The sequence below is a fragment of the Microcebus murinus genome, chromosome 26 (assembly GCF_040939455.1).
Source record: "Microcebus murinus isolate Inina chromosome 26, M.murinus_Inina_mat1.0, whole genome shotgun sequence".
NCBI classification, from domain to species: domain Eukaryota; kingdom Metazoa; phylum Chordata; class Mammalia; order Primates; family Cheirogaleidae; genus Microcebus; species Microcebus murinus.
Window position 1 is genome coordinate 21,841,720 of NC_134129.1, and position 22,894 is coordinate 21,864,613.

Below are 22,894 nucleotides of genomic sequence, written 5' to 3' on the forward strand. Positions count from 1 at the left end.
TCTGGGTTTGCTTCTCAGACCTTCGAGCAGTGGTCCCTTCTCCGGCCGTGCCCTGACAATTGCGGTTTGTGAGTTTTCTTCCTGGAGTTGAGAACTTTGCTATGGGCTTCGGTGACTTGCTTTCAGAAAGGAATTATTAAGCGCTCTGAGGCCTTTTATGAGAAGTTAGAAGCAGAATGTGCTGCACGAAAAACAGCCTTAAATCCATGCTTGTAAATTTTGTCTGTGACTGTGTATAAGTGCTCAATGGCTGTGTTGTCCCCAGTGGAATGTGAAGTAGACACTTAGTGGAGGAAAGACTTTCCCCAAAGGATCAGCCAGTATCTCAGAGAAGGTGCTGTGGTCCTTAGCTCAGCAGTGAGCACCCCGCTTTTCTAACTACTGGCAGTTTTCGGGTTCTCCCTGGCTTTCCAGCAAGGAGGTAATTTATTTACCAGGTGTTTGCAGAACACCTGCTGTGTCCCGGGCACCAGCGCTGGTGGTTAACGGTGAACACAGCAGGTACCGTCTTGCTTTCTTGGCGCTCACACTGCTGGTCGGGTCCTCTGAACTGCAGCGTCTGGGAGGCAGGGTGGAGGACACGGAGGTGAGAAAAGAGGTTGCTGCTACTGCTGGCTGCCCTGGGGGTCAGCCGAGCCCAGGGCTGTGGGAGAGAGAGGATGGGGAGGGTCTGGTCATCCCCACTCCACGGGTGCGGATTATGAATCAGACCGGTGGCTCATTCGGCATTGGCATCGGTCTTCCTGAACTCACTTGATCACGGGTACCCCTGGAAGGAGTCTGGGGCTGCAAGGAGGGCCAGAGCTGAGTTCTAACGAGTTTGAGTATCAGCGTTGCTGATTTGGATGTGGCAATTCTGGTCTGTTACAAAAACTATCAGTCGTGCATCCTCCTGGTCTAACCTTGACAGCCTTGATCTTGAACAACTCTGAAGGAAACGAATTTCATTCTGTACCACTGACTGAGCCAAGCTTTACATCTGTCCACTTTCATGAGTGTTAAGAGATGACTTGACTGGTTAAGGGGCCTGGAACACAGCAGGGAAACCCCATTTACTCTCCGTACACTTCCCATGGGTTTTGGGGAGCGGACTGATGGCGCATAACTTCTTACTCGTCTGGGTTTTCCACAGATCCCTAGGATCACACAGAAGTGTACTAAATAGTAGTGTAGCTTATTCTGTTTACAGAGCCTGTGTTGAATCCAGAATATAACATTGTCACGATGTCTTAGACCTCTGTATTCCTTGGGCCCCAGCGTTTACCTGGCATGGGGTGTTCTCCAATAAAACCGAACTGTTGAAAGCGCGGATGAGTTACTGTAGACGAAACTACTTCCTTGTCTGTGTTTAGGGCTTAGCTATGACCATCATATGTGCCTAATATTCATAATCTACAGGTTGATGCGCTGTTCAGCAGATCTGGAGTGTCTTCTGTGTGCCAGGCACCTTGCGAGGCAGGCCAGGTCTCCATCCAGAGAGGCAGGAAAAGAAGCCAGAAAAGCGGTTCAGAGAGCAAGATGATACAGACCGCGCCCGGTGCTGTGGAGAGCATCGGCAGCACAGCGCCACACAGGGCAGCTTGGTTGCTCTTTGTAGCCAGGGCGCCGCCCGCACCAAGAGGTGACGTCTGAGCGAGGCTCGTGGAGGGGTGGGGGGGAGTTCTGAGGAAGAGGAGTCTTCAGCAGGTTCAGGGTTTAAGACGAGCCCAGCACGGCCGGAACCAGGAGCGAGGAGGCCCGAGGTCGGCCTGTGCTGGGAGGACGAGGTAGGCGGGGACGAGATCAGACAGGGCTCGCAGGAGGCGGTTGAAGGTTGCCCTGAGACAGCTTTGAAGGTGGTAATCAGGGGGATGCGATGACCTCATTTGTTTCATACAAAAGGATCTCGGGCAGTGGCGCTAAAGGGGACGGATGTCGGGGCAGGAGTGGAAGCCAGTCCTGGTTCGGAGAGGTCAGTGACATGGTGAAGAGAGGCAGGCGGGCTGGGGAAGTGCCACAGGGGTCGAACTGGCAGGGTTGACTGTAGAGGGTGCAGGAAGGGGCGTGGTCTAGGGCCACACCCGATTCTACAGGAAACACCTGTAAGTAGAAATGAGGACCATTCCAGGACAAAGCTGTTAAGCAGTAGAGCAACTCCCTTTAACCGTATGTGGTGTCAAGACCTCGACTTAATGTTGTTTTGTGCCACGGTGTGGATGAGCAGACACGTCCCGTGGAGCCCTGTGCACTTGGTCGTTTTCCCAAGACATTTTACCCTTTGACGCCCTGGCCGTCCTCCTCAACTGGTTATCAGATCTTTAAGCATTTTTATTTGTTCTGGCACGAAAATAAAGGATCAAAGTAGAAAAGAAGACAGGCTTAAGCCTTAGTCTATGTGGAATTATTCTACCTTTGCTCCCAGTTTTGTGAGAAACCATTGATAACTGCGTTTGAAGTTATTTATCTCACACGCACCATCCTCTGTGGTCCCAACAACCGATCTTCTCTTGTCACTAGAACGTGTTCTGTGTGTATTTCAAGTCAGGGAGGTTAACAGCTTCCTAACTTTGCAGGATATTCACTGAACATTTGGGGAGCTTGAGAAGCCATTTCTGCATGTCCGTAAAATAGAAAAACAAAAAATTTAGTTTCAGATGGGGTTTTCTGCCCCCTCTATCCAGCTACAGAATTGTGAACTTGAAAGCTTATGTCATCTTTGTCAGAGAACTTTGGTTTTGAAACCAACTTTAGTTTGGTTTTGCAAAAAAAAATATATTGGCGCAAAAAATATTCCTTCTGCAGTCGGCATTTTGAGCAGACGGGAAGGGGCAGAAGTGACTGGGGCTGCCAGCCTTTCTGATCGGAAGCCTGGACTGGTTACCCCGCAGCATGCGAGCTCGTCTGGGGATGAATAAATTATGACAGTTGAAATAATTGTGGCAGAGGAGAGGCAGCCGCCGAGAGCACAGTTGACAGCCGGGGCCCAGTTGGCCTCATTCTGTCACGTCGAAGCATGCGTCCATTTGCCAGGTTACCTGGAAATGCTGTTTTCGAGGATTCTGGCGTTTTGGTTTTTTGTCACTTCCACCCCTTAAAACATTCCAAGAGTCATAGCCTGCTGATGACCCTTTTGAAATAAAACGGCTGGGGCAGAGAGCCTCATAGATGCTGTTTCACATGTTGGGCATCCAGGGGAGTTCAATCGAGCAAAAGATTGTTTGGTACTGAAGAATTGGCAAATTGGAAAAGCTCTTATTCCTGTATCTTGGTGGCATAGTGTCTAGCCAGCCCTGGGGTCTGTCACCTGTAACAAGAATTATTCCACCATCTCCCCCAGTCACAGGGCCCCATGCTTGGTTTACGCTCTGCTGCCACCATCTTGAAAAAGAATTTTTCAACAGGGAGCTTTGCATTTTCGTTTGGCACTGGGCTCCATGGATCATTTAACCAGTACTTGTCCACACTGTGTGTTGTACCCCTGAATCAGATCCTCTTCCAGAGCAGCATGGGCAAGCTTTTTCTGTGAAAGGCCAGATGTTAAATACCGTGTTTCCCCGAAAATAAGACAGGGTCTCATATTTATTTTTCCTCAAGAAGACACCCTAGGGCTTATTTTCAAGGGATGTGTTATTTTTTTAAAGGATGGTACAACCATCTCCATTGATTCCAATAGAGTGAGGTCGTCTTCTTCTGGAACATCATCCTCACTCTCCAAACCCCGAATCCCATCCTGAATGTCTTGAGACTCTGTTTCCTTTAGAACCACTGGCCCCATCTCTCCTGTGGAGCACTAGAGCTCTCACGGGGTGGATGAGAAGGGCTGCTCGTGTTCTTTCCCGATCCGCGACGACACGCATGGGTTGTGCAGATGCGCTGCGCAGCCACGCCCGTCACTAGGGCTGATTTTCGGGGTGGGGCTTCTATGGCGCACGTGCTCAGAAATCCTGCTGGGGCTTATTGTATGGGGAGGTCTGATTTTCTGGGAAACACGGTAGCGGTGGGGTAGGTTGTTAACTTGGATAATTCCCTGACCCTTAGATTCCTCCTCAGCACAGGGAGAGCCGGGATGCCTCCCGCTGGGGTTGCCGCGTGGCTTGGCGACCACGTGCACACACCTGGCTGGGTGGGACCCACTGTCACTTGGTTGTAGTAATTGGCCGTCCCAGTGCTGCCATCCAGTTTTCTTTAGGTCTTGTTGAGTGTGCAGAATGTCAGGAGTACTTATATCTGCATGGAAGTTACAAAACTTAAATTAATGCCAAATGTATTCGGTTTCTGTGTTGTCTACGCTCGTATTCCTTCCAAGTGCACAAGGAAGTCCTCTTGAGGATCTAGAAATTGACTGAAGGATGTGCCTCAGCCACAAGAGGCCTCCACGTGGCTGGGCGCGACGGGGTTTTCCCGGGAGTCTTTCGTGGCCTCGTGGCACTTCCCACGCGGAAACCACCGCACCAGCAGGACAGCTGTCACCTGCCCCGTGTCAGCCTGTAAGCCTTCTCGAGTCTTTGTTACTTCTCATACAGGAGCCTTCGGCGTCCAGTGTTTTTTGTTTTACCCTCTGTCCTTTCAGAAAGGAGCCAGCCCATGGTTTCACCGTTCAGGTACGACTCACGTAACTCAATCTCCTACATGTAGGGATATATAACTTTATCCCTTGGTTATGCCCCAATGTTGCTGTTTAAAGTCGAAGCCAGGACACAGCCTGCCTTACCTCTCAGTTGATAAATATAAGTTGGGTGGGTATTCTTGCTTCTCCTAGATATTCAGAGAATATTATTTATCTGTGATGCAGCACAGACGAAAGCTGAAGCTCATTAATTCTTGCTGTCTTCAAAGATGGACTTTGAAAAATACTCATTTTCTGGGTTCTTTTAAATATCCTTCTCCTCCAGCCCCCATTAGTACGAGGACTGGTAACTGCTGTCTTCCCTCCCTCGGCACAAGAAAGTCCTTGCACGGAAGAATGTGCCTTGAATCTCAACAACCGCACCACTTACACCCTTGCTTCACACTGACAGGTGCTGGGGCAGCCTGTGTGGGGGAGGACCTTGCTTTGGAGAGGAAGGCACACCTGGGCATAGGCGGGCGCTCCTGCTGCCCTTTGGTCCTGGGAAGGGTGGGACTTTTCCCTGAGCTGAACCCTCTGAATGTCATCAGAAACCAGATGGTAAATTTGCAGAAAGGTCTGTATTCGTTTCAGTTCAGAGGCCTTTTACCTGCAGGGTGTAGGTCGTGAAGGGGTCCTTGGGTGATCTGAGGAGTCCCTGAACCCTCCCAGTACCACCCCCCTTCAAAATCCTGAGTCACGTTGTGAGTTCATGCGCCCTTTTTGTGGAGTGTTTCCATTGGATTCCCAAGGGCGCCATCTATGGTCCCAAACAGGTTAGGAACCTTTCCTTTCTCTTGGCCGTCTTCCCCTTCCCGCTCTTCCACGGCCATGCCGGGCCACCCCCTGCACGAGTTTGTGTGGCTTCACTGACAAGAGCCCCACGGCGCCCTCGTGTGAGCCCCTCGTACCCCACTGTGGGGAGGAGACACTGAAAACAGAAGCGGGGGAGGGGGGGAGGGGGCCCTGACCAAGGGCAAGCGGCTACTAAATGTCAGACGCACAAAGACTCAAACTCAAACTGGAGGGAAAAACAAGCTGTGGGATTCAGGAGCCGGTGCGAGAATATTCACGACATAACGGTCACACTGTTTGCTTCGTTGTCATGTGCATGTGTGCTCCCAAGGCTCCCAAGACCCCCAGGATGAAAGACAAGCACCAAAGAGTGAGCGCAACAGAGCTGTCTGCGGAGGTGGAGCAGCCTTCGCAGGCCTGCCTCGCGGGCTCAGTCCGTGCCGGGGCGGGAGGTGGCGCCCTCCTCCGGAAAGCTGGAGTGGACACTGTCATTCCGCGGTGCGGGGTGTTTTGAGGAATTTCCTCTTCATTGGGATTCCAGCTACACATGCCGAGGAGTTCTCTTGTTTCAGGCGTACGTACTGAAAACATTGCCGACGCCCCCCGCATCTGTTTCCCAGGGAGCCGTGGCAGAGCACGCTGAGCACCCAGCCTGGGCTGTGCGGCTCGTGTGGAGTTAACCTCGGGGTCTGGTTCTTCCCGCTGGTATCTTTTACAGCGAGAAGGGAGTACGTTTGTGCCTGACTCTACATTTAGCCTCCTCCACCCTCAGAGGCCTGTCTTGTGCAGAAGCCTAGCTTTGGGCTGATGTGGTTTTTTCCTAGCAGGTGTACAAGGTGCTGAATGAGTAGAGCAGCCGGCGCTGCCTGTAACTCCTCGGGTTTTTGAATGACATTTCAAAGATCGCTCTGAGGTCTCTATTTATGACTGGTTTTCACTTTGACACTTAAATCAAGCAGTGTGCATTAACCCCAAAAGAATTAACTATGTTAAAAGTTTGCATATCATTTTCCAAGTTCTGCCTTCAGGGAAGAGCACAGTGACTATGCGGTGACGGTGTTTGCCTAAGTGAATCCGTGGTCATGGGTCCGACTCCAAAACTCCAAAGCTATGGTAGTAACCGTACACAAAAGAAACAGATCGTGTCTCGGGGCTTTAGATTTTAAAGGTCTGTGTCGTACACTAGGCATAGGCCCTTTATTGGGAATGAGAAATCGAAAGCTTTTGGCGTAAATCCCAAGCGAGCCAAAGCTCTCGCACGTTCTGTGGCACAGAGCCGAGCACCGGGAGGTTCCTTGGGCACCTGTTCTGCGACGCAGGGAGGCTGCGTGCGCGCCTCGTCACGGCTGGTCCCTCGGACCGGGTACAGGTCCCTCGGACGGGGATGGGGCCCTCGGACGGGGCCAGGGGCCAGGGCTGTGGATGCTTTGCCGGGGTCTCGGTTGCCCCAGACTGGCTGTGCTGGGCAGGGCCGAGGGCGACCCCCGTCACTCTGGGGCAGGCAGAGTCCAGCAGATCCGAGACGCAGTTCCATGTCAGGTGCACAGCCCTGCCTTTCCCGTCGCGGCTCTGCCGGTCGCTGTCCCACACGCCTGGCCTGTCGCGCTGCAGTTCTGGCTCGGGCGCCGTGTCCTTGGAATGCCCGGAAGAGCGGGTTTCTGCGAGCGAGCTCGGGCTTGCTCTTTCCTCCTCGCCGGCTGTCAGGGCCTCTGCCTCTTCAGCCCAGCAGGCCTGTGGTCTGTGCCTGACCGAGCTGCGTGCCTGCCCTCGGGCCCTTTCACATCGCGGGACAAGGCCAGAGGGAGGGGCGGGCGCCCAGGGCAGGGGGTTCAGTGACTTCCTTGGGGGCCCAGGGCCCAGGGCAGCCCCGGGAACGGAAGCCCAAGCGTGCAGCCCCGACTGGAGCTGCTGCCTGCTCCTCGTGCCCTCCCTTCGCCCTGCACAGCCCCGAGCCCCGTCTGCACATCATCCACCGTCTGTCACCTGCCCCCGCCCGACCCCTGCACAGCCCTGAGCCCCGTCTACACGTCACCCACCGTCTGTCACCTGCCCCCGCCCCGACCCCTGCACAGCCCTGAGCCCCCGTCTGCACGTCACCCACCGTCTGTCACCTGCCCCTGCCCCTGCACCGCCTCCTCCCGGCACCTTCCAAAGATGGCTCTCTGCGGAGGGACAGGGGTCTGCGTCGGAGCCTGTTAGTGTAGCGCCAGGAGTGCTGGTGAAGCAGGCAAGGCGGTGCCGCGCGGTCCTCCCGGAAGCTTCTACTGGGGCAGGGGCCGGAAAGCCAAGACGGCCTCCGCCCGGGTCTGCTGCAGACGGTTCCCGTGTTCAGGGGGACGTGTCGATCGCGGTTACCTCCCCAGTTGGTGCGCTGCATGTGCACGTCCGGCCGGCGTCTCTGGGCTTCCTGTCACGGGCTCAGAACACACCTGTGGGTGGTGGGGCTCAGCCGCAGTGAGCGCTGGGAGGCGGTTAGTCGGGAGGTAGGCGGGCGGGCTCGGGGCTGCTCTGGCGGGCTTCGCTCGGGCCCTTGCGGGATGCTGGCGTGTGAATGCTAACGTGCTCTTTCTGCTCTGTTCCCTCATGCCTGCCTGGACCCAGAGAGAGGTAACCACCAACCCCTCCCCCCTCCTCCCTTCCCGGTGCCTCGCTGGCACGTGTCTGCCCGCCCTGGCCTTCCTCCTGTCCTGTCTGACCACGCTCGCCTGCCTCCTTCATGCCGTCCTCATCCTCACCACCCTGTCTCTGCAAGGCGGAGGGCGCCCTGGCCTTCCTCCTGTCCTGTCTGCCCGCGCTCGCCTGTCTCCTTCATGCCGTCCTCATCCTCACCACCCTGTCTCTGCAAGGCGGAGGGCGCCCTGGCCTTCCTCCTGTCCTGTCTGACCACGCTTGCCTGTCTCCTTCATGCCGTCCTCATCCTCACCACCCTGTCTCTGCAAGGCGGAGGGCGCCCTGGCCTTCCTCCTGTCCTGTCTGACCACGCTCGCCTGTCTCCTTCATGCCGTCCTCATCCTCACCACCCTGTCTCTGCAAGGCGGAGGGCGCCCTGGCCTTCCTCCTGTCCTGTCTGACCACGCTCGCCTGTCTCCTTCATGCTGTCTTCATCCTCACCACCCTGTCTCTGCAAGGCGGAGGGTGCCCTGGCCTTCCTCCTGTCCTGTCTGACCAGGCTTGCCTGCCTCTTTCATGCCCGTCCTGCTCCCCACCACAGGAAGGTGGGGCCGCGGGGAGGCGGGGTGGCGGGGCCGCGGGTCCGCGGGAAGGGCATCGTGATGTGAAAGGTGTTCAAGCCCCAGCTGTGTGTTTCCGGTGCTCTGGGTGGCTGCGTGCCTGCTCGACTGCTTGGGGGCCAGATGCTCCACTGCTCTGTAGCTGTCCCTTAATTAAGAACTCCATTTTTGATGGAAGAAGGGAGTTCTGAGGTTTTTCTCCTTGAACGCATGACTGTGGTCACTGCAGGGCCCAGTGCAGAGGCAGAAGCAGCCCTCTCTCTGTGGCGGAGTCAGTCTCAGGGAGGCCCTGCCTGCCCGGGCGTGGGGACACGGCCCCGCCACTCGCTGCAGACCCGCTCCGGCTCCGACCACGGCACTGTGACCTCCCCCTTTTCCCGCTAGGATGAGCTGCTCCTGTCGCCCAGTGGCCGGAAGGGACAGAGACAGCTCAGCCCCGGTGGGTGACAATTCCAGGACGGGTCTTCCCGGGGCTGTGATGAGGGAAATTTGCAACCTCGCTCTGAGGAGACCTGGCACGGGCAGGTGGAAGAAGGTTCTGGAGGATGAGGGCTCCCTCCTCTGAGATAACCGCAAGCCGCCCGGTCCGTGGGGAGCTGTTCTCAGGTGTTTGCTGGCGCCTGCCCCGTGTCTGTTCTGGTCTCTGCGCTGGGAGGCGGCGGCTGTCCTGAGCGTTGACAGCAAGACTCCACCCTAGAGAGGGCCGCACATCAGGCTTCCCAACCACCTTGATCACTGCAGGTGGGAGAATTTCCAATCTGCTGTTTACACGGTCTTTGTGTCCCACGGAAGCACCTGGTAGAGAATTCCCCGCCGAGAACGTGTGTTTATCCAGGTGACGAGCTGTGGGGATGCCCCTCTCAGAAGTAAGAGTTTAGCATCGTCTTAACCTTGCAAAGGGGAAAGAAAGTTTAGCTCACCAAGCTAGAGCCTGAGCTTTGGGAAGTTAGTGGCGCTGTATATGGTAGATGCGACATTGGATTGAAAAAAAAGAGTGTTTTTTTTTTTGTATGTGGAACATTCTGGATTGGCCATCTAGAAAGATGAAACTTCTCATGTCCTGTCTGTCTTCCCTGTGCCGTCCACCCCACACACTAGGCTTTCAAAGCATAAGAAAATTGTGATCTTGACAATAGGCTTTACACAACCTGTCAACAGCCCACATTTTGGTGGAGCTCAGAGCCCATAATTACACTATTTCCCACGTGGACCCACCTTCCAAATTCCATTTTGGACCCATGCTGGGCCTGGTGCAGGAGAAAGAGGCGAGAAAGCCTCTGTTACAGCGGTCCCCAACCTCTTTGGCACCAGGGAGGTTTTTATGGAAGACAATTTTTCCACAGACTGAGGAGGGGGGTGATGGTTTCAGGATGATTCAAGTGCATTACATTTATTGTGCGCTTCATTTCTATTATTATATTATAATATATAACGAAATAATCATATAACTCACCATAGGTTGGGAACCCCAGCTCTGTCATAAAGGGCTAGAAATGCAGTGTTTGATTCAGATCCTTTTGCTTCTATTTTGTCCTTATTTGCAGGAGGGACCTGCCCACTGTGACATAATACCTGGGGCACGGGTAGTTATAGTTTCAACAGAAAGATAAGCCAGGGGAAAGGATTGTAATTGGGTACGTTTTTGCTAGTCTCAGTATATTCATGTGAGTGCAAATATTAAAACGTTCCTTGTGGATAAAGAGACAGTATTTCAGAGCGGGCTTTTCTTTGACTTCTTGTTCCCCCTTTGCAGTAGTGACTGCCTTTTATTGAATGCCTGTCACGCGCCTGTCTTCACAAATTCCCTGCATAAAGCATGCCGTGTGCTTGAGCTGCACAGATATGCGTGATGGGAATGATGTCTCCAGGTTGGAGACTGGGTGAGGAATACCAACAGCGGGGACACATGGCAAGTGGGCGTGACAGAAAAGAGGGAGTGCTAGCGACATGGGCTCTCACGTGGCTGGCGGGCTCGCTCACTCTGTCCCTCTCCGGGAAGCAAGACGAGTTACAGGAGGGCAAGTTCATCATTTAGAAAAAATATGTATTTTGCTTCGCTGAGAATGTTCCACCAACAGAACAAGCTGATTCGCAGGACAATGAGACTTCCTGTCACTGAAACCCTTAGATGCCACCTGCTGGCACTGCTGTAAAAGGGGCTTTGAAGAGCGAGCCCACGTCACAGCTAAGAGGTCTGTACATGCCTCTTAAATTCTTTTTGAGGAGAGAGAAACACATTGCAAATTCCATTTACCCTAAGAGAGTTGCTGGGGAGAGATCTGGGGGAAAGGTGAACAGTTCTGTCTTGGCTGTTTTTCTTAATAGAACCCACTTGAACAAGAAGTCATTTATTTATTCATTCTGTAAGAAGGATTAGCCCCTACAGGATGATTATTAATAGAATGATGTGCAATTGGGAACAAGAAAAGCCATCTTTGGTCCTGTTTCTTTGCCATTAAGAAATCTGAGGCTGTCAGATAAGATGTCTTAGTGCTGATATTTTTCCCCGGCAGAACCAAGGCTGGTCCTCTGGGGGAATAATTACCGGGGAGAAGAGCAGAAGGACAGGAGCTGGAAACACAGGGCTCAGCAAACGAATGGCAAAAGGGAGTTGGTTCCTGTTAGAGTTTGAGGGAAAGACACGAGAAGCTACAGCTACAAACCTTCCACTTCCCGGTTTGTAGAAGAAAATGTGCCGATTCCCGTGACCGCAGGACCTCAGTGGGGTGAGACTGTGCGTGGGCGGACAGGCGGCTCCTCGCCCAGTGCTGCCAGTGCAGTTGCTGAGTAAAGGACAGAAACGGTTCTTGCTGCCAAGTGTCAAACAGGTGTCTAGAAGAATTTGCTGGAAAAACAGGGAGCCATGTTCTGACGGGACCTCGAGGATCGCGGGCCAGCCATGTGGCTTTACAGACGAGGTGCTAAGGCCCTACAGCACGAGAGGCCGTGTGAGGTGCACAGTCAGCAGGGCGTGTAGCAGCCTGTCCCCGAGATGGAACCTTCCGGCACTGTGGAGCCCAGGAGGGTTGCTAGTGGCTAGGAGAGCAGGGAGCCGTCTTGGGCTCCCCTTGCGGAGGCTCCTGAAAGGTCCCTGTGGTAGATAGGGACCACCGGTGGCAGGCCCTGCCTGGCTGGCCACAGGACATGCAGTGGCCACGTGGCTCCGGGGCTCTCTTCCCCCTGGACTTCTGGAGGCAGGCAGGGCTCGTCATGCCAGTCCCGGTTTTCACAGCCCATCAGGAACACTCCAGGTGTGGACATGTGTTTGCCGTAAAGCAATTTCTTGTCCCCCTCAGAGCACAGGAAAATCTCTAGAAAACATTGATCTGACATGTGGCCATAATGACTTTCAATACCGTGACACCAGACCCAGCGCGGTGGCTCACGCCTGTAATCCTAGCTCTCTGGGAGGCCGAGGCGGGCGGATCATTTGAGCTCAGGAGTTCGAAACCAGCCTGAGCAAGAGCGAGACCCCATCTCTACTTTAAATAGAAAGAAATTAACTGGCCAACTAATATATATAGAAAAAATTAGCCGGGCATGGTGACACATGCCTGTAGTCCCAGCCACTCGGGAGGCTGAGGCAGGAGGATCACTTGAGCCCAGGAGTTGGAGGTTGCTGTGAGCGAGGCTGACGCCACGGCACTCACTCTAGCCTGGGCAACAAAGTGAGACTGTCTTCAAAAACAAAAAAAAAATTCCGTGACACTGACTGGGGGAAAAACCCAGCTGTGTAGAAAAACGATCTGCCACATGTCGTCGTGGAAGCCGTGATAGGCCATGCAGCTCACTTCCTGTCTTCTGGACTTTTGTGCTTGGAAAGTTCCAGAATGAGGCGTGTAGAAGCAGAAAGGTCAGAGGGTGAGCTCTGTTCCTTAACCCCAGCGGTCGTCAGGCTCTGGCCGACCCTCTGGGGCAAAGCGCAGGAGGCGCGGCCACCGCAGGCTGTCCCGCGCTCGGAGCCCTGGCCCGCTCCGTCCGCTCGGCCGGGACCCGCGCCTCCTGGAGCCCTGGCCCGCTCCGTCCGCTCGGCCGGGACCCCGCGCCTCCTGGAGCCCTGGCCCGCTCCGTCCGCTCGGCCGGGACCCGCGCCTCCTGGAGCCCTGGCCCGCTCCGTCCGCTCGGCCGGGACCCCGCGCCTCCTGGAGCCCTGGCCCGCTCCGTCCGCTCGGCCGGGACCCCGCGCCTCCTGGAGCCCTGGCCCTCTCTGTCCGCTCGGCCGGGACCCCGCGCCTCCTGGAGCCCTGGCCCGCTCCGTCCGCTCGGCCGGGACCCCGCGCTCGGAGCCCTGGCCCGCTCCGTCCGCTCGGCCGGGACCCCGCGCCTCCTGGAGCCCTGGCCCGCTCCGTCTGCTCGGCCGGGACCCCGCGCCTCCTGGAGCCCTGGCCCTCTCCGTCCGCTCGGCCGGAACCCCGCGCTCGGAGCCCTGGCCCGCTCTGTCCGCTCGGCCGGGACCCGCGCCTCCTGGAGCCCTGGCCCGCTCGGTCCGCTCGGCCGGAACCCGCGCCTCCTGGAGCCCTGGCCCGCTCCGTCCGCTCGGCCGGGACCCGCGCCTCCTGGAGCCCTGGCCCGCTCGTCTGCTCGGCCGGGACCCCGCGCCTCCTGGAGCCCTGGCCCTCTCCGTCCGCTCGGCCGGGACCCCGCGCCTCCTGGAGCCCTGGCCCGCTCCGTCCGCTCGGCCGGGACCCCGCGCTCGGAGCCCTGGCCCGCTCCGTCCGCTCGGCCGGGACCCCGCGCCTCCTGGAGCCCTGGCCCGCTCCGTCCGCTCGGCCGGGACCCCGCGCCTCCTGGAGCCCTGGCCCGCTCCGTCCGCTCGGCCGGGACCCCGCGCCTCCTGGAGCCCTGGCCCTCTCCGTCCGCTCGGCCGGAACCCCGCGCTCGGAGCCCTGGCCCGCTCTGTCCGCTCGGCCGGGACCCGCGCCTCCTGGAGCCCTGGCCCGCTCCGTCCGCTCGGCCGGGACCCCGCGCTCGGAGCCCTGGCCCGCTCCGTCCGCTCGGCCGGGACCCCGCGCCTCATGGAGCCCTGGCCCGCTCCGTCCGCTCGGCCGGGACCCCGCGCCTCCTGGAGCCCTGGCCCGCTCCGTCCGCTCGGCCGGGACCCCGCGCCTCCTGGAGCCCTGGCCCGCTCCGTCCGCTCGGCCGGGACCCCGCGCCTCCTGGAGCCCTGGCCCTCTCCGTCCGCTCGGCCGGAACCCCGCGCTCGGAGCCCTGGCCCGCTCTGTCCGCTCGGCCGGGACCCGCGCCTCCTGGAGCCCTGGCCCGCTCCGTCCGCTCGGCCGGGACCCCGCGCTCGGAGCCCTGGCCCGCTCCGTCCGCTCGGCCGGGACCCCGCGCCTCCTGGAGCCCTGGCCCGCTCCGTCCGCTCGGCCGGGACCCCGCGCCTCCTGGAGCCCTGGCCCGCTCCGTCCGCTCGGCCGGGACCCCGCGCCTCCTGGAGCCCTGGCCCGCTCCGTCCGCTCGGCCGGGACCCGCGCCTCCTGGAGCCCTGGCCCGCTCCGTCCGCTCGGCCGGAACCCCGCGCCTCCTGGAGCCCTGGCCCTCTCCGTCCGCTCGGCCGGAACCCCGCGCTCGGAGCCCTGGCCCGCTCTGTCCGCTCGGCCGGGACCCCGCGCCTCCTGGAGCCCTGGCCCGCTCCGTCCGCTCGGCCGGGACCCCGCGCCTCCTGGAGCCCTGGCCCTCTCCGTCCGCTCGGCCGGAACCCCGCGCTCGGAGCCCTGGCCCGCTCTGTCCGCTCGGCCGGGACCCGCGCCTCCTGGAGCCCTGGCCCGCTCCGTCCGCTCGGCCGGGACCCCGCGCTCGGAGCCCTGGCCCGCTCCGTCCGCTCGGCCGGGACCCCGCGCCTCCTGGAGCCCTGGCCCGCTCCGTCCGCTCGGCCGGGACCCCGCGCCTCCTGGAGCCCTGGCCCGCTCCGTCCGCTCGGCCGGGACCCCGCGCCTCCTGGAGCCCTGGCCCTCTCCGTCCGCTCGGCCGGGACCCCGCGCCTCCTGGAGCCCTGGCCCTCTCCGTCCGCTCGGCCGGGACCCGCGCCTCCTGGAGCCCTGGCCCGCTCCGTCCGCTCGGCCGGGACCCGCGCCTCCTGGAGCCCTGGCCCGCTCCGTCCGCTCGGCCGGAACCCCGCGCTCGGAGCCCTGGCCCTCTCTGTCCGCTCGGCCAGAACCCCGCGCTCGGAGCCCTGGCCCGCTCTGTCCGCTCGGCCGGAACCCCGCGCTCGGAGCCCTGGCCCGCTCTGTCAGCTCGGCCGGGACCCGCGCCTCCTGGAGCCCTGGCCCGCTCTGTCCGCTCGGCCGGGACCCCGCGCTCGGAGCCCTGGCCCGCTCTGTCCGCTCGGCCGGGACCCCGCGCCTCCTGGAGCCCTGGCCCGCTCCGTCCGCTCGGCCGGGACCCCGCGCCTCCTGGAGCCCTGGCCCGCTCGGTCCGCTCGGCCGGAACCCGCGCCTCCTGGAGCCCTGGCCCGCTCCGTCCGCTCGGCCGGGACCCGCGCCTCCTGGAGCCCTGGCCCGCTCCGTCCCCTCGGCCGGGACCCCGCGCCTCCTGGAGCCCTGGCCCGCTCCGTCCGCTCGGCCGGGACCCGCGCCTCCTGGAGCCCTGGCCCGCTCTGTCCGCTCGGCCGGGACCCCGCGCCTCCTGGAGCCCTGGCCCGCTCCGTCCGCTCGGCCGGGACCCGCGCCTCCTGGAGCCCTGGCCCGCTCCGTCCGCTCGGCCGGGACCCGCGCCTCCTGGAGCCCTGGCCCGCTCGTCTGCTCGGCCGGGACCCGCGCCTCCTGGAGCCCTGGCCCGCTCGTCTGCTCGGCCGGAACCCGCGCCTCCTGGAGCCCTGGCCCGCTCGTCCGCTCGGCCGGGACCCCGCGCCTCCTGGAGCCCCGCGCGGTGCGCTTTCAGAGGGCGGCGCGGAGAGAACCGAGACCCGACGGAGAGCGCGTTTCGTCCTGGGAAGCAAACGGAAGCCCGGAGGGTTGGCCGTGGCGTCCCGCCGTCGCTGTGGTGGCCGCGGGTGTCCCAGCCGTCTGCACCTGGAGGGAACAGGCAAGGGCTCGAAACCGGGGGTCCCTCCGGAAAGCCCGAGGCTGCCGAGCCTCTCCTTTGGGAGGGGACGTTCCAGACGGCTGCCCTTAAGGCGTTAATCACCTCAGAGCCAGAAGAAAATGAAGATCAATAATAATCGTTTAAAAGTCACGCCTGGGGACGAGGAGGCGCGGATCCCGGAGAACGCCAGAGCCAGACAGCGACCTTATAGTCGTGTTTGCAACCGTTTCTCTCAAGCGTGAGCGTAAATGCCACGGCCAGGGCTACACAGCTAAGTGGGCCCAGGGACGAACTTGAACTTGGGCCGTCTGAGCCCGGTAGTCGTCCTCCGGCTGCCTGGAGGGCGGGCGCAGCCGGGACCGGAGCCACAGCGCTGGGCGCGGCGGCCCTTTCGACCTGGGCGGAGATCAAACGCCGGGCGTCCCGGGCCGGGCTGCCTCAGAGCCGGCGTGCGGGCGGGAGTGGCCCGTGTGCTCCGGGCGGCGGCGGGCACCGGGCAAGGGCGACGCCCAGCGGCGGGCACCGGGAGACTCGCCCCTCCTGGAGCAGGGAGGGCGCCTCGGCGGAGCAGGGCGGGAAGGCGGAGGAGCAGGGCGGGAAAGCCGGGGCGCCAGGCTGCGCAGCTCTTAGAACCCAGGCCGAGGCTTGGCTTCGCACGGCGGCCGTGGGGGCTGCGGAGAGATCAGGCCTCGGCCCAGCGGCCGCCGGGCGGACGCTCAGGGGAGAGGAGTCGCGTGCGGCGGGGCTGCGCGCCGCCCGGCGGTGTGTCAGGAGGACGGACGCTCAGGGGAGAGGAGTCGCGTGCGCCGCCCGGCGGTCTGTCAGGAGGACGGACGCTCAGGGGAGAGGAGTCGCGTGCGCCGCCCGGCGGTCTGTCGGGAGGGCGGACGCTCAGGGGAGAGGAGTCGCGTGCGCCGCCCAGCGGTCTGTCAGGAGGACGGACGCTCAGGGGAGAGGAGTCGCGTGCGCCGCCCGGCGGTGTGTCGGGAGGACGGACGCTCAGGGGAGAGGAGTCGCGTGCGGCACCCGGCGGTGTGTCGGGAGGACGGACGCTCAGGGGAGAGGAGTCGCGTGCGGCGCCCGGCGGTCTGTCGGTAGGGCGGACGCTCAGGGGAGAGGAGTCGCGTGCGCCGCCCAGCGGTCTGTCAGGAGGACGGACGCTCAGGGGAGAGGAGTCGCGTGCGCCGCCCGGCGGTCTGTCGGGAGGGCGGACGCTCAGGGGAGAGGAGTCGCGTGCGCCGCCCAGCGGTCTGTCAGGAGGACGGACGCTCAGGGGAGAGGAGTCGCGTGCGCCGCCCGGCGGTGTGTCGGGAGGACGGACGCTCAGGGGAGAGGAGTCGCGTGCGGCACCCGGCGGTGTGTCGGGAGGACGGACGCTCAGGGGAGAGGAGTCGCGTGCGGCGCCCGGCGGTCTGTCGGTAGGGCGGACGCTCAGGGGAGAGGAGTCGCGTGCGCCGCCCAGCGGTCTGTCAGGAGGACGGACGCTCAGGGGAGAGGAGTCGCGTGCGGCGCCCGGCGGTCTGTCGGGAAGGCGGACGCTCAGGGGAGAGGAGTCGCGTGCGGCGCCCAGCGGTCTGTCAGGAGGACGGACGCTCAGGGGAGAGGAGTCGCGTGCGGCGCCCGGCGGTCTGTCGGGAGGGCGGACGCTCAGGGGAGAGGAGTCGCGTGCGCCGCCCGGCGGTGTGTCGGGAGGACGGACGCTCAGGGGAGAGGAGTCGCGTGCGCCGCCCGGCGGTCTGTCGGGAGGGCGGACGCTCAGGGGAGAGGAGTCGCGTGCGCCGCCCGGCGGTCTGTCAGGAGGACGGACGCTCAGGGGAGAGGAGTCGCGTGCGCCGCCCGGCGGTCTGTCGGGAGGACGGACGCTCAGGGGAGAGGAGTCGCGTGCGCCGCCCGGCGGTGTGTCGGTAGGGCGGACGCTCAGGGGAGAGGAGTCGCGTGCGGCGGGGAGGACGGTCGCCAGAGGCAGCAAGGCCGGAAACAAGGCGTCCCCCGAGCGCGCGCTCCAGCAGTGAGGCGCCCTTTTGTTCCTTCTCTGAGTCGCGTGCTCCCTCGGTCGTGGTCGCGGCTGGGTAGGGTTGAGGCCTCAGGAGCAAGTCGTGCTCCCCGCTGGGAGCCGGGCCCAGCGCCCCGCCCCGGCCCTCGGCCCCGGAACCGCTCGGGCGAGAGCCGGCTCTGCGGCGGGAAGCGGGGCGCGCCCAGGGCCGTGCTCCGGAAGGGAGGAGGTGCACGTGGCCGCCAGCCTTCGGCGGTGGCTGTCACAGCCAGGCCTGGGCCCGGCGCTGCCATGAGTGAGGCGCACGGTCTTGGCAGAGCTTCGAGGCGTCGTGGGGAGACACGTCCAGACACGGGGGGGATGGGGGCGTGGGGGTGCGGGGGGGAGGGCAGGGGGCGTGGGGGTCCAGGGGGGGCCAGGGGACATGGGGGTGCGGGGGGGAGGGCAGGGGGCGTGGGGGTCCAGGGGGGGCCAGGGGGCGTGGGGGTGCGGGGGGGAGGGCAGGGGGCGTGGGGGTGCGGGGGGGAGGGCAGGGGGCGTGGGGGTGCCGGGGGGAGGGCAGGGGGCGTGGGGGGCCAGGGGGCGTGGGGGGCCGGGGGGAGGGCAGGGGCTCTGGGGGGCCGGGGCGGCGCGTGTGGGGAGATGGGGGCGTGGGGGGCCGGGGCAGCGTGCGGGGGGATGGGAAAGGCGTGGGGGGGAGGGGGTGGGGGACCTGTAGAGGGACCCTGTGTGGAGCCGGGGCGGTGCGGGCGGTGTGCGGGGCGGCTCGTGCAGGGGGGCCGGGGCGGCGTGGGGGGGAAGGCGGTGGGGGGCCGTAGGGGGCCCTGCGTGGAGCCGGGGCGGTGCGGGCGGTGTGCGGGGCGGCTCGTGCAGGGGGGCCGGGGCGGCGTGCGGGGGAAGGCGGTGGGGGGCCGTAGGGGGCCCTGCGTGGAGCCGGGGCGGCGCGTGCGGGGTGGCGTGCGGGCCTGCCTGGCTCTCACCCGCTCAGCTGCGTCCCGACCAAGGCTGGGGCGGAGGCGGCCTGAGCAGAGGCAGGGATGCTAGAACTGCGAAGGACGCCGGGAGGGCTGGTGGGTTCTGGAAATTTCCGGGCGGTAAACTCGGGCGGACGCGGGGACCGCGTGCGGAGGGTGCGGCGGGGGTCTGGTTCTAGCAGGAGGCTGCCCGCTGAGCTGGGACACGAGGGCAGGGCTTGCGGCCGGTGTGGACAGGCCGGGTTAGCGTGCCCGTGGCGGCGCAGGGAGCGGCGCCTGACCACCGACTGAGGCGCCCGCCGAGGCGCGGCGAGCGGGGTGGGCGGCGTCCCGCCAGCCGCCTGTCTCCCCGTCTCCCGCACCGCGCCCCCGTCTCTTCAGGCCGGGCCTGCACGTCGGCCATTTGCCTCGGAGGACGCCAGGCTGTCTGGGGAAGGGCCCGCCACCGTCCCTGAGCGGAGCGCGGCTCTCGCACCGAGAGAAGCGGTCTCGGTGATCGTCCGCCGGCGTCCACGCGGCCCGGCCCGGCTCGCACACGCGAGTCACTGACCCCTCCCGGCCGCGTACAGCTCGGCTTTTTTTTAATATAAACAGTTTTGTCTGTGAACCTCTGTCCTCTAAAGATAGCGGTGAGGGACTTCGCTGCATCGCTTGGTTCTGTGGACGCCGAGCAGCGTCCCCGTCGGCAGCCGTTTCCGTTAGGGCACACGCTGAGATGCAGCGCCGCCCGCAGCTTCGGCTCCCGTGCCGGTTCCGGCACCGGCCCCCGGTTCCAGCCCCGCACTGCCCGTCCGCGCCCTCGGCCCGCGTGGCCCGGCATGCCGTCTGCGCATGTGCACGCCCAAGCCCGTGGTTGGCTGCTCTTCGTTTCACGAATGCACCGTGCTCCTCCGCCTGTTTCACAGCCGTGCGGTCAGTGTCTGTTCCCGCACTCGGGGAGACGTCTGTGAAATTCCGTTTCCACTGCCAGTTGTCAGTGATTCTCAGAGCTCAGCAGAGCAGTTTTGGAGAGCATTGTGGTCATTTTACTCAGAAATGCATTTCTAATATCCGTAAAACTGTGCCCTATTTTAGGTAGCCGTTGAGATTTAATCTTCCCTTTTACTCGTTGCGTTTACTTTTTACCGCGGACACGCTGGCTGCTAGCTCAGCAGCGTTCATAGCTAGAGCACGTGCTGCTAAACAGTTCCTCTTTGTAACGGGCTGATCCGTTCTGTTTGCGCAGGGATTTTGCTTATGTGGCAAGAGACAAAGACACGAGAATTTTGAAATGTCATGTATTTCGATGTGACACACCAGCCAAAGCCATCGCCACGAGCCTCCACGAAATCTGTTCCAAGGTAAGGCGGGTCAGGGCGCGCGGGCACCCTCTCTCCTGGCCGCGCGAGGTGGAGACGTGGAGGACAGGAGGAGCCCCTCGCGGGCGCAGGGAGGGCAGGTGGGCACCCTCTGTCCTGGCCTCGGGAGGTGGAGACGTGGAGGACAGGAGGGCGCGCAGCGAGCCACTCGCGGGCGCAGGGGGGGCAGGCGAGCACCCTCTCTCCTGGCCTCGGGAGGTAGAGACGTGGAGGACAGGAGGGCGCACAGCGAGCCACTCGCGGGCGCAGGGAGGGCAGGCGGGCACCCTCTTCTCCTGGCCGCGCGAGGTGGAGACATGGAGGATAGGAGGGCGGCGCAGCGAGCTGCTCGCGGGCGCAGGGAGGGCGCGCGGGCACCCTCTCTCCTGGCCGCGCGAGGTGGAGACGTGGAGGACAGGAGGAGCCCCTCTCGGGCGCAGGGAGGACAGACGGGCACCCTGTCTCCTGGCCGCGCGAGATAGAGGACAGGAGGGCGGCGCAGCGAGCTGCTCGCGGGCGCAGGGAGGGCAGGTGGGCACCCTCTCTCCTGGCCGCGCGAGGTGGAGACATGGAGGACAGGAGGGCGGCGCAGCGAGCTGCTCGCGGGCGCAAGGAGGACGGGCGGGCACCCTCTCTCCTGGCCGCGCGAGGTGGAGACGTGGAGGACAGGAGGCCGGCGCAGCGAGCTGCTCGCGGGCGCAGGGAGGGCAGGCGGGCTCAGGGCGTCCCTGAAGTGCCCGTGCCGCGCGGGCCAGGTGGCGCTGAGCAGCGTCTGTGGCAATGCGAGGCGGCGCGCACCCTGCCCGTCTGGGGCACGGACGCGGTCACCGGTGGGCAGCGCGCCGGCAGGTGAGCTCGTGGAGAACCGGGAAAGCAGTCAGCACGCGCTTTCCAGGAGTGGCCGGTCTGGCGGAGCGCCGTCCAGGAATGGGGGTGGCAGGAGGCCATCTGGGGTGCTGGAGACGCAGGCCGCCGGTCGCGCGCACGAGAGGACACGCGGCAGCTCGCCGCGCCTCCCTGCGGCCGAGAGGCTGGGCTGCGGCCGCTGCCTAGTGCTGGCGAGGGTCCCGCTTCCTGAGCAGGGTCGCAGGTCAGAGCGCGATCAGAAGGCCCAGCGCCTGCGCCCCGCACGCTGACACCTCCGTCCGACGGGCGCGCCCACCGCCGCTGCGTTACCGGGCGCTCTTGTGTCAGGGTTCTTCCTCGTGTTGGTCCGGAACCTTCCTCCATGGCACCCACAGGTCCCTGCTGGGTGGGATGTGAGACACGCCGTGCCAGAGAGCTTCTCCCGTTTCCCCTTGCGGGCCAGCCCTTCGCAGCCTGCCTCCCTCCCGCACCCTGCTGGGCTGGCCAGACCGACGAGCCCCACTGCCGCTCCGACCCCCGGCAGGGACAGCGGCGTGGGTGCCGGTCTCGGGGTCGCCAGGGTGGCTCTTGCCAGACAGGGGACGGGGCGTGGCTGTGCCATCTGCAGCGTGGGCTGTACACACGGGGTCTGTCCTTCTCACACATGCAGCAAGTACAACTGAGTCCCGTGTGTGCCAGACACACGCCAGGTTCTGTCCTTCTCACACATGCACCAAGCACAACTGAGTCCCATGTGTGCCGGACACACGCCAGGTTCTGTCCTTCTCACACATGCAGCAAGTACAACTGAGTCCCGTGTGTGCCAGACACACGCCAGGTTCCCTCCTCCTCACACACGCAGCAAGTACAACTGAGTCCCATGTGTGCCAGACACATGCCAGGTTCTGTCCTTCTCACACACGCAGCAAGTACAACTGAGTCCCATGTGTGCCGGACACACGCCAGGTTCCGTCCTTCTCACACACGCAGCAAGTACAACTGTGTCCCGTGTGTGCCAGACACACGCCAGGTTCCCTCCTCCTCACACACGCAGCAAATACAACTGAGTCCTGTGTGTGCGGGACACACGCCAGGTTCCGTCCTTCTCACACACGCAGCAAGCACAACTGAGTCCCATGTGTGCCGGACACACGCCAGGTTCTGTCCTTCTCACACACACAGCAAGTACAACTGTGTCCCGTGTGTGCCAGACACACGCCAGGTTCCGTCCTTCTCACACACGCAGCAAATACAACTGAGTCCCGTGTGTGCCGGACACACGCCAGGTTCCGTCCTTCTCACACACACAGCAAGTACAACTGTGTCCCGTGTGTGCCAGACACACTCCAGGTTCCCTCCTCCTCACACACGCAGCAAGTAAAACTGAGTCCCATGTGTGCCGGACACACGCCAGGTTCTGTCCTTCTCACACACAGCAAATACAACTGAGTCCCGTGTGTGCCAGACACAGGCCAGGTTCCGTCCTTCTCACACATGCAGCAAATATACAACTGAGTCCCGTGTGTGCCAGACACAGGCCAGGTTCTGTCCTTCTCACACGCAGCAAATACAACTGAGTCCCATGTGTGCCAGACACACGCCAGGTCTGGGGCGGAAATGGCTTTGGTTCCACCTGGAATGGGGAACGCTTAGCATGGGAATAAATGTTCGAGCTCCCTTTGGGGTCACTACCGGGTGAGCTGCTTCCAGTCCCCCAGCCCGCGGCGTCCCGTCGCTGGCCGGGAACAGGAGCGCGGAGTGGTGGCTCCTGAGTAGAGCAGACGTCGGCGTCCCCGGCAGACAAGAGCCAGTTTGGAGCAGTTTGAGAATAACCACGGCGGCGGCAGCAGGCGTTTCTGAGCGCCTGGGCCTGCTGAGCGCGTGGCATGCGCTCGCCACCCCAGCTCCGACCTCTGACCGGGACGCTGCCGTCACCCCCGCGGTCTGAGCGCGTGGCCTGCACTCGCCACCCCAGCTCTGTCCTCTGATGGGGACGCTGCCGTCACCCTGCGGTCTGACCGCGTGGCGTGCGCTCGCCACCCCAGCTCCGTCCTCTGATGGGGACGCTGTCGTCACCCCGCGTGGTCTGAGCGCGTGGCGTGTGCTAGCCA

General features: G+C 62.6%; 1 protein-coding gene across 3 annotated transcripts in view; it reads left to right on the plus strand.

Moving 5' to 3' along the window:
* APBB2 (amyloid beta precursor protein binding family B member 2) overlaps positions 1-22,894 on the plus strand; it is a 233,284-nt gene that overhangs the window by 198,374 nt on the left and 12,016 nt on the right. For 2 of the 3 annotated variants that reach the window (XM_012766080.3, XM_012766083.3), the window contains one exon: positions 19,826-19,940. In XM_012766080.3, coding sequence (XP_012621534.1) covers positions 19,826-19,940 — 115 coding nt within the window. Of the gene's footprint in view, positions 1-19,490; positions 19,513-19,825; positions 19,941-22,894 lie in introns of those variants that run through there. The other variant, XM_012766085.3, reaches the window with a different exon arrangement.